This window comes from Pleurodeles waltl, chromosome 4_2, assembly GCF_031143425.1.
Source record: "Pleurodeles waltl isolate 20211129_DDA chromosome 4_2, aPleWal1.hap1.20221129, whole genome shotgun sequence".
Classification (NCBI taxonomy): domain Eukaryota; kingdom Metazoa; phylum Chordata; class Amphibia; order Caudata; family Salamandridae; genus Pleurodeles; species Pleurodeles waltl.
This window is the reverse complement of record NC_090443.1, coordinates 482,999,382-483,010,654: the sequence shown is the minus strand read 5'-3', so window position 1 is coordinate 483,010,654 and position 11,273 is coordinate 482,999,382. Positions and strand designations below refer to the sequence as shown.

At 42.5% G+C, this 11,273-nt stretch overlaps 1 protein-coding gene across 2 annotated transcripts in view; it reads left to right on the top strand.

Annotated features, from left to right (window-relative positions):
* The first annotated feature begins 285 nt into the window (after positions 1–285).
* HOOK2 (hook microtubule tethering protein 2) overlaps positions 286–11,273 on the top strand; it is a 223,062-nt gene continuing 212,074 nt past the window's right edge. For both annotated transcript variants that reach the window (XM_069231854.1, XM_069231853.1), the window contains exon 1: positions 286–560. In XM_069231854.1, the coding sequence (XP_069087955.1) occupies positions 516–560 (45 nt within the window). In that variant the 5' untranslated portion in view covers positions 286–515. The remainder of the gene's footprint in view (positions 561–11,273) is intronic.

The following is an 11,273-nucleotide window of genomic DNA, read 5'->3' as shown; positions in this document are numbered from 1 at the left end:
CCAGTCCTGACACGGAATTGCAACCTGCCTCATTAATATTAACAGAATAGGTCTACTTGTGACCCATTGGAAATGCTAAATGAAATTCATGGAGTTTTAGTACATTCGAATTGCGATTAGGTAATCGCAATTTGAAATAACGATAGATCCGACACCTACTTTTTAAAAACCAATGCTAGATTGTAGTAACGCACATTTCCGTCACAAAGTTCTCTAGGCGTGACTTGATCAGCGGATAAAACGATCTCAATCAAAATGACCGCCGTAGACCTTCTTCTATGTTCATTTATTCATGTGAGAGCGCAAGCTCGCTGAGCTGCGTCCGATCCGGCAACTAGAAAGACACCTGTCTGCGGTCCTCGCGGATTAACCTGACTCGCGCCGCTCTGTCCATAGAGTCTACAGCTCGTTGGTTTACAGCTGGCATTACGGAAAGTGCAGAGGGACACGTTGAGTAGGTTCTTGTCGTAGCGCGTTTTTTGGACCTGGGGCAGGGATAGCCCTCCGGTGCCGTCATGAGCATGGATAAGAACGAGCTTTGTGAGTCCCTGCTGACCTGGGTGAGTGTTGACTTCGAGAGTAACCTGTGTAGCTGGGAGGGGCGTCGGGGCACCTGTATGTTTACTGAGTTAAGTATAACTGCCCATCTGACCCAAGAGCTGTAGAAGCAGCGTGTGTTGGGCATTTCTGTTTCAAAACATTGATTTTGGTATGTTGTTTCGTTTAAATTGAGCTAAGACCACAACCTGGCACAGTGTAGTATGTATTGAGTGTACCCTCAATACATACTTGCAGGTGTCTTTTGAAGGGAGGGACTATAATACCAGCCACTCTAATAGGATCGTCTTCACCTAAGATATTCATCCAGTTACTCTTCAGTGAACTACAGTAAAAATAAATCTCAGAATGTGACGTGCTCTTTGCTTCAGTACCTGAACCGGTTGAAGGTGTCAGACATGACATGGGGCCACAGAGTGGAAGACTAGCCTATGGAGTGTCTGTTGTGGTGGGCGGGCGGTTTGGATGGGGGATAAAATCTTCTTTTTGTGTATCTTTGTTACAGGACGAGTACATAACCTGCCCTTGGGGCACATTTTAAGGGGCGTGGGTCAAATGGTACCAGTATGTGACGTTTTTAACCCCTGCTGGTTTTTGGCAGCAACACTTTGCATGCTGGAGTATTCAAAGCTATGCTCTTAAAGTGGAAAATGTGAAGCAGCAATGCTGTTATCTATAACGTAAGGACTGGTTGGAGGTGCCATTTACATGGCGCCAATTGACAGATATGTGTGAGCTAATTCCTTTCTCTCGGGTACTTGTCAAGGCTCAAAGAGTGATATTTAGGCTTTCCGACTTATAGCTCTATTCCTGAAAGTAAAAAGGTTAATATAAATCTTCTAAAAAAGTTGGTATTTTGGAGTGTTGCAAAAGTAATCTTCCCCTTGAGCATAGAGGACTGACTAAAACAACACATATAGAGTATACGCTGGCCAGGAAAACTCTAATTCTAGTTATTAAAATACGTTATGGATACTTTTGAAGCTTTATGCCCAGTTGATGGTGGTCTTCTAAATGTTACATTAGACCACATGGAAGTCTGTGGCTTTTTCCCCTCAGTTTAGCATGTACGCCTCATGCAAATATCTAGCTGAAGTCTTAGCAGGTGCCACTCACTCCTTGAAAATCAAGCCTGAGAATGTTCTGAAACTGGACAGTATATTCTGATATCTCCTACTTTGCAAATCACCTTCTGCCTTCAGTAGCTGTTGTTGGCACAGTTAGGCATGACAAGCAGACTTCCTTTCATTAAACACAAAGAAGGCTATCCTTATGATTTTTTTCTGGCCGTGGGAAAACTTACTTCTGGGTTTACGATGGCTGATGTTCTGCAATTCAGTCCTGGATCTACTTGAGGGTAACATTATATTTCACCCTAAATTAGGACCAATAAATTACAGTTTTGGAACAAAAAATATTGCAACCTACACTTGAGTTAAAATGTTTTAATTGGCAGTTGAGGAGGTTCTTCCCTCCCCTTTTTTAGTTCACTTAAGTCTGCACTCATGCTCACGGTTACATCCGCATTACCATATAGAGCACTGACTTTAAGTGATAATATAGTAGCCACCTGTGTATTATGCAATGTAACCTTCCCCCTTAGCCTCGTAAGGCAGCTTGTCAATCACTACTACTTTGCGTGGAGCAGTGAATAATTACATTGACTGAATTGGTTGTAGGAGGACTCTACAATCTGTATTTAGAAATTCCCACTGAAGGGGGCCTATAGTTGTGCTATGGGAATCTACCAGTGACTGAAAAGAAAAGTGATGTAAGGCAATCCATCCATTTATCTCAGTCACCAGTAATTAATCGGTCTGCAATCAATCATTCTTTTTGATTTATCTTTTAAATAATCGTTAGAAATTGGGTCTTTAGTTGGCAGGGGTATGCACCTTGTCCAAGTAGGGATCACAATCCTAGTCAGGGTAGGTCAGATACACACCCTAAATTAACTTTTGCTCACCTGGTAGCTTGGCACAGAGCAGTCAGGTTTAACTTAAGAGGCAATATGTGAAGTATTTGTGCAATGCATGCACACGGTAACACAATGAATACACCAGAAAAAAGACTCCACACAGGTTTATAAAAATAGATTTCTATATTACAAGAAAACAATACCAAAATGATAAAAATACCATGAATACTTTCCAAGCTGTAAGTATTTGTGCTAACGGCAGGTAAAACACCTTCCTGTCTATTAGGGGCCTTACAATAGTCCTGCTAGTGTGATTGCAATGATCCCGGTTGGGGATTGACATCAGAAACTCTTGGCACATCGATGAATAACGTCAGGAATGGTCTGGGTAGATTAGTTTTTCTCGTTACGGTCACACTAGAAAGATGGAGCATAGCCCACTTCTCTCTGGGGCACTCCACGATTGTTTCTTACCCAGGACAAGTAATGCCCCCAGTCACTAGAGAGTCTGAAGCCTTCTGGGCCACTCGGACTGCAACTCCTGGTGAAACCAGAGCCGCTTGCAAAGGAGCTCAGGACGGCTTAACTGCTTCTACAGGTCCTGCTCACCCACAGTACCTTAGGGGGCTAGGAACCAAATTTAAGAGAATCTGCAACCAAAAATGAAACCCGCAGAGTGTCGCTGATGGAGTGGGGCTGCAGAAGTGTCTGCGGACCTCAGAAGCGGGGTTCACGTTGGGGAATCCTGAGGTATCCTGCACGTTGCACACACTGCGCTGATCTGAGGGCAGAGCTGGGCTGACGAGCCTTGTGTTCCTGACTTGCCCTTGGTTGCTGCGCAATACGTCATTGGATAACTGCTGCTCCTGCTTCAACACACATTAGTGAGGTTTTACTGGCCTGCATGGCCTGGGCACTATGAAGTGAGAGTGCTGCATTGTTTGGGGGAAGACAGTGCTTGTGACCTCCTGGAACAAAGAGCGCTGTCTTCCAAGATCAGACATTTGCTGATCATTACAAAAGCTTTCCTGCTGGACTCGCCAGTTGCTGAGTCCTAAGGCTGGGGTAGGCAGGGGAAATCGCTGATGGCTTTGAGACCTCCAACAACAGGGGCAAACCAACAAGCCCCTGGAGTACTTTGGTTTGAGAATGTAGAAAACAGGTCCAGTCCTTCTAACTCCAGGCAAGAAGCAGAAGGCCTACACAACAAAGCAAGTAGCAAAGTGTCAGTCCCTCCTACAGCAAGCAGTATGTCAGCACCACAATGCAGTAAGCAGAGTTCCAGTGCTCCCTGTCCTCCTTCCTGGCAGAATGTCCTTGATTCCAGTAGAGTTCTGATTTGGGGTCCAGAACATATACCCAAATGTGCCTTTGAAGTGGGGAAGATTTCAAAGAGGCCTTTGAAGAGTACAAGGTTCCTACTTTTACTTCCCTGGCTCCAGACACTCTACAGGGGGTTATGCAGCTCTTTTTGTGAGGAGAGGCACAACCCTATTCAGCTGGGTCCGCTCCTCCACCCCGTCTAGCCCAAGAAGTCCCATCAGCTTTCTGATGGCCCATCAGAATGCAAATGTCACACCTCTGCTCCTTTTGTGTGCCACTGTCTAAAGGGAATGCAGAAAGCCCAGCTGCTGTCCACCCAGATGTGTACTTGGAGACAGGCAGAACCACAGAATGGTTAACATAAGAAGTTGTCAACATTCTAAAGCTGGCATTTTCAGACTTAAAATTTTACATCTGACTTCACCATGAGTTGTGATTTTAATTTGTTGATTTCACCAACCTCCATGTTTCTATCTTATCCCACTTGGATTTACACTTAAAAGCTTTTTTAAGGCACTCCCAATGTTAACCTATGGGAGAGATAGGTCTGCAGTAGTGAAAAATGAATTTAAGAGTTTTTGACTACCTGGACATGTTAAGCTTAAAAATACATGTCCAACTTTTTAATTACACTTGCCCCCCTCCCCCCCCCCCCTGCCCCCTTGAGGCTAACTAAGGCCTACTTTAGGGAAGACTTACATATAATAACAAGCATTTGCAGTACAATAGGTCTAGCATTTTCTTGAGTTAGAGCTATTGGCATTGTAAATTCATAACTGGAATGTTTTTGCAGCATAAATTGGTCAACCCTGCCTCATAGTTTCGTCTTTTCCTGCATATAATTTCAGTGGCCTAGCATTTAACTAAAGCACTCCATTTATCTTCTTTCTCTATCTTAAAACATATGCAATTATCATATAAACTTTTATCAGAAATAAACGTTTGGCATTAGAGTATAATGCTCAAAAGACTATAACAAAAATATAATTTGGGACACCTTGGAGGCTGAAAGAAAAGAGTGAGTCAGGAGTAAAGATGGAGAGGACAAGTGGCCTAGTAATGGTGCCATAGGTCTTGGAGTAAGAAAGGAAAATAGTTGACTGGAATTTTGGTAGGAAAACAGAGCAGTAATTAGAGTTGAGTGAGGTCCATAGGTCTCTGGGCCCTGGTGCCACTGCACCTGTTGCTCCATTGATAACTAGGCCTCTGAAGAGAAAGTGGATGGGGCAGAAAAAGAGAAGCAAAATGAATGCAGAAAGGAAGAAAAAGAAGGGGTCACAAAGAAATAAAACAAAGAAGGGAGAAAAAGAATGAGAAAATGAAAGCACAACTAAGAAATAGAGCAAACATGTAAGACAAAAGAAAAAAGGAAAGGAAGCTAGAGAAAAAAAGATAAAGAGGAAAAAATAATGAAAGATGTGTGAAAAGAAAGAGAACAATGAACATTAGAGATGGTGAGAGAAACAAGCAGCGAAAGAACTGGGGCATGTATGTACTGACATGTTTCTTAGAGACACAGAATGGGAAAACCACTTTAAAACTTTGGGTCCTAACAAGTAACTTGTGGCTTCCACATATAGACAGGACAAAGAGGGTTTTATAGTAAAACTTGAATTGACAGATAAGGATAAGAAAAACATTAGAGAAAGGAAGGAAGAAAGATCTAAAAAAAAAAAAAAAAAAGTGAAAGGATGCATACCAAGTCAAAGAAAAGAGCAAATAAAAAAGACAAAGAAAGAATGAAGAGGAGGGAAAAAAATAGCGAAGAAATGAATGCCTGATGAAGAAAAAAGAAAGGGATGAAACAAGGAAAGAAATAACCAAGTTTTTACGAGTTTGAAAGACGAGGTAGCAAGAGAAAGAGGGAATGTAAAGGAAGAAGAGAAGTAAACAGTTGGAAGAATGAGCCAAACTGTTAACATTTGGATATTAAGTGTGGCAAAGATAAAAGAGGGGGAGAAAGAAAACATTGAGAGTAAATAGAGTAAAGGAAAGAACGGAATGAGATAAGTGAAACAGACCCTCTCAAATAAAGATGGCAGCTAAGAATAGATTACTGGAGCAGCAGAGAGTACTGGCTGGAAGAACTGAGGAGCTCTGGCAGTGCCCCGGAGTTTTTGGGGTTCCTGGCACGGCTGAGGGTTTGGAGTGTGTGAACTGAGGTGCAGTGAAGGAGCTGTGCCCGAGGTCCCAGTACTGGAGCAGCAGAGAGTACTGACTGCATGAACTGAGGTGCTCTGGCAGATGGCGTGTGTGGGGGTCCAGGCATTGATTGGCACGGCTGAGGACTTGCAGTGTGTGAACTGAGGTGCACTGATGGAACTGCGCCCAAGGTCCCAGTACTGGAGCAGCAGAGAGTACGGACTGGAAGAACTGAGGAACTCTGGCAGACAGTGTGTCTGTGGTTACTGGCACGCCTGAGGGTTAGGAGTGTGTGAACTGAGGTGCACTGATGGAGCTGCGAGTTGGATCGCAGTATGGAGCAAAAGTGGGCCCTGTCTCTAAGCATTGCGGAGCTCTGGTACAGTTGGTAAAGAAAATTCAAGCCAAAGAAGGACAGGAGCCAGGCAGGTGAGAGAGAGTGCAGAGAGCCCACAAAGACCAACTGTGACCAAAATAACAGCCTGATTTATAGCCTTGTTTACAGCTAAGCTCCGAGCAAGAATGCTTCCCTAAACAGGAGCAGGAAGAATATATATATATTTTTTTGTTTGTTTTTTTAAAGTACCCTGCAGACAAGATAAACACGACAAAGTGTAACTATACAGTAGTTGGTCTCAGCTCCCTCACAGAAGAAGGTTGACAAAGAGGCATGACTGACCACTAGTAAGCAAGGATTTTTAAATGACACTGAAACTAACAAATTAAATAGCTGGAAGCCCACTGAAAAAGTGTACTTAAAAGTATACAAAAAGTTGTACGCTTACACTCAACCTAAAAAGGAAGGTTTGGGCCTGGCAAGTGAGTACACTTTCCAGGTCGAAATGGCAGTTTCAAACTGCATACACAGACTCTGCAGTGGCAGGCCTGAGCCATGTTTACGGGGCTAATGTAGTGGGTGGCACAATCAGTGCTGCAGGCCAACTAGTAGCATTTAATTTACAGGCACTGGGCACATTAAGTGCACTTTACGGGGAATTTACAAGTAAATTAAATATGCCAATTGTGGATAAGCTAACATTATCAAGTTTAGAGTACAGAACACCTGCACTTTAGCACTAGTCAGTGCACAGAATCCTAAAAGCCAGCAAAAATGAATCAGAAAAACAGGAGGTTAAAGGGCAAAAAGCAGGAGAAACCACACCAAGGATGCCAGGTCTAACAATTATAAATTAACTTTATTTGACATTGCAGTCTGTTTAAACAGTAGCATCAAAACTAGCACACAATGGTGATAGTTTACAGCTTAGAACAATTAGCAGACGTATAACTTTTAAAGTTCTTTTAAAACTCCGCACCACTGTAATTGATTTTGTTGAATTTCTGGGAGGAAATTTACCTCAAAGCTGGCCCAGTTTACCTGGCATGGTTTGTCAGTAACAGGTAAATCAAGTGCCTGGAAAGCATAATTTTTCGGACCACAGAATAGGACAAGCACAAGTGAAAACCTGCTCCTAGAGACGCAGCTGGGAGTTGCATCTGCCTATGTGAACGTTACTCTTTCCCATTTTTACTTTTTATTTATTTATTTATTTATGTTTAAGTATTCTAGAGCTTCCTGGTAGCCAGAGTCATCCAGGTGCTAAACACAGTGATGAAGAATTGGGGGGGTGGAAAGGAAACACATTAAAGATGAAATGGCCAAGTTTTCAATGCCTTACTAAGCTACTTATAACAGATTAGGGAATGTGCTTCAGTGGAAAGGGATTTCTATGGAGAGGCTGTCTTGAAAATGAAAGTACAACTACCTTGCGAGATTTCCTTATTCTAGACTCGCACAACAGGAAAACACAGAAGGTGAGGGAATATGGTGAGTTAAAAGATGTTGACGAAAGGAAGGACTGTCACAATGGAGTAGTGGCAGCTCGCCAGAGAGAGCTTTGGTGCTCTGTCTTAGCATTAAAAAAAAAAAAAAAAAACAAGTCAGCAGCAATGCCTCTAAAAAAGGAAACAGATTGATGCTTTGGTGAAGATATTAAGCAAAGGGAGTAATGATATGCTGTTTGTTTAAAATTCCTGCTAGCACCAATGTTTATCTGTTATGGCCAGGCATGCTAGGGTGTTTCTGTCCCTTCTTCAAAAAACTCAGAGCACACTCTAAAGCTCTCTGTGTGAAGGTTGGGGGGGACGTAGAGTTTTGCTCAGAAAAAGAGATGGAGTTAATGCTTCAGCTCAGTGTGACAGCTCGGTCGACGTCGGTTGTGGCCTGACGTTCAACAAACAGAGAAGCTTTAGTGTCCTTGATTTGCATGTGGCAGGATAATATCCAAATATGGGTGAATTTCAATCCAAGTTGAAGGCAGCAATACAAAGGGGCTCAAGTGGAGAGAAGCAGTGGAGGACACAAGAAGAGAAGTATTAAATCACTTCTCCCAAGAGGTTCTTTAAAAAAAAAAAAAAACTATGTTCGTAGGTTTCGCTCATCATAAAATAGTTGTTAATGTGCCTCTTTCAATCCGCAGCATGTAACATACTGGTCACTGATTTGTGTTATGTGTTCTAGCTCAGTGCTTTTGTAGCAGAGATCCCTTTGTAACCTGCAAGTCATAAGCTGCAATCCTTGCAGAATTGCACAATGATTTATTAACTTCCATCAAGGAGCTGCATGCAGACTGCAAGAACAACATTGTTTTTCCCCTTAATTTTTCATTGTTCTAAGGTTGTTAACAAGGGTTACTATAGGCTTGTTAATACAGACTACCCCAACCCCACATACTTTTTAAATACTGACTTTGTGTTTCTTTTCGCTGTGTTGAGCAATGACTTATGATTTTAAAACACCTGCTGTAGAGTTCCTTGGGCGTTCAGGCAGCAATTTCAAGATACCTCTTGTGTTTAATGTTCCTGCTACAGAGACAGATCAGAGTTTTGTTTAGTTGCAGTTTTGGCTCACCATAAAGTAGCGTAGAGGGTTAACATACCTGCTAAACAGGATCTGTGTTTTATGTGGATAGCTGTGTGGATTAGTAAAGCTATCCTTTACCTGTGCTTTAAAACAAATGAAATGTATGTGAGAGAGGGGCTATGAAGAGATGAGGGGCACTTTTACCAGGTGGTAGTGAGGGAATCGGAGGAGGTAGTCATGGAGAGGGTACCAAAAAAGGTTGTCGCACCGGGCACCACCAGTGCTAAAGCTGGCCCTGATCAAAGCTGCCACTGAATTAAGGCAGAAAATGAAGTTGAACCAGGCCACCTCAGGAATCCAATCTAGTCCTAAAATTAGGTAAATGCCTCCTGAATAACACATTGAGGAAATGAGATTGGCTAGAATGGCCATTTAAAGACTAAAAATGTTGGGACTGAGTGAGGAGCCCTAGGGAATCCAGAAGCCAGTTTTAATTCCCATGACTGGAAGGGAGGCAACAGAACACCCTCTACAGTGAAACATTCAGCCCCTGATCATTAACCCATGCAGCTTTAAAATCCGTGCTGCAGGGAATCATGTCAAAAGCTGCAGTGAGTTCGACGAGCGTGAGGGCGGGCACACCTCCCTGATCGAGAATCATGCAGAGCTAATGTTGTACTGCAGCCAATGCCACTTCCGTATGTGCTGGACGAAAGCCTGTTTGCACCAGCTTGAGGATAGCTGTAAAACTGATAAAGGTAGAAAGCTGTGATTTTACTTTTCCACTGCCTTATTTAGAAAAGGAAGCTATGAAATCGGTCATTAATTGCTCAGAATAGTAGAGTCCTGAGGTTTTTATTTTACATGAGAGAAAATTTAAACTCTTCTGCTCTCTGATAGAACTGCAGGATGTAGCTTCAGGGGGATGTATGGGCTGGAATACCCTCTTAATTATTTCATATTTGGGCCATGCATTGCCTTGCACTTTCAGTTGGATCGGTTGTCTGCAGCAACAGAGAAATTTAATTAACTTTTGTTGCAGACTAAGTAGGGGGGCGAGGCAACACACCAACAATGAGATCTGAGCCAGAACCAACTCAGGGGCCTGGCTTGGCTGTAAGAGGCCTGACATAAGAAGCACCTTGACAATATTTAGCATGTAAATCATGCAGCAAGCCTATTATAGAAATGTGTTAAAGTTGCTTCCTAATAGCCAAAAAGTGCATTTCTTTAGCGTCTAGAAGCGTTTCACCCCATACATCAGAATAAGTCACTGCACTGGGGGAGATGTTTTAAAAGTGATAATTTTAAAACATGAACTTGGAAACAGCCATGCCCCCTCCCCACTACAGTGCATCTCCGAGGCAAGCCAGTTGTTATGTGCCCCGTATGTGTGCTTAGGCTAATCTTACAGGTGGATTAACATTATAGTATGTTAGATAAAACACACAGGGTTATACAGCACACTTCACATTTTAAGGTACTTCCATATGTGATAACAAAGTAACAGGAAGCCTGTGAAATAAAATATTTTGCTCAGGATTACACAGTCTGCTGAAGTTGGTTTCATCCTATATTTTCTAGTTTCACTTTGTGCAGTTCAGCTGCCAGATGACTATCTCTTTCTTTCATCTATTCTGTCTTTATTTCTTGGCACGTGAGATTATAATGGGGTGACAGGCAGAAGTCGCATGGAGAGAACCTCGATGATCCAGGCATCTGACACGAGCTTTCAGAGGCTCGCCCACTTCGAAGACTTGGCCTGTGATGGCAAAATGACCTATGAAGATGTGTGATATGCAGGCTGGGCCAATGGCATGGTTTTTGATTGGGCGCTTGGCTGTCATTCACTCCACATCAGGGTGCTGCTAGTTTTAAGTGTGTTGGGTCGGGCCTTGCCTCATATTCAGCAGTAATTATTAACTGCGTTTGAAGTGGGTCCCTATTGAGTCCTAAGAGCTTTTCAGGCAAAAACAATGCTTGTATTCCCAACGATTTTACAAAGATTTGAGGTAATCTATAACAGCGATGCATCCCTGTTTACTTTTCATTTGAACTTCATCTCGCATTCCCTTAAATTTTTTTTTTACATGTGTTGTATTTCTTGAATTTTTCATGAAATGTGATTCTTTTATGTTAACTGAGTCACATCCAGCTGCCTGGATGTGTTACGGTTATGGGTGAAGGTTTATATTGGGGCACAAGTGAGACTTCTAGAGAGGGTTCTGAGGATAATGTTAACGTCTCACAGTGGCTTACGAAGGTGTTTATACTTCATGCAATCCTTGGTGTCTGCACAGCATATAGTGCAATTTGTGTTTTTTTTTTTTTTATGAGAAAGAATGAGTAGATGGTACACAGCTGTCAAAATATTGGCACCACTAAAGGGAAATACAGTGCTGTGCTGAAAGCTGGGTTGAGCGGTTAGTTGTGTATCATGTTCACGTGAGAAAATCAACAGAAGTATGT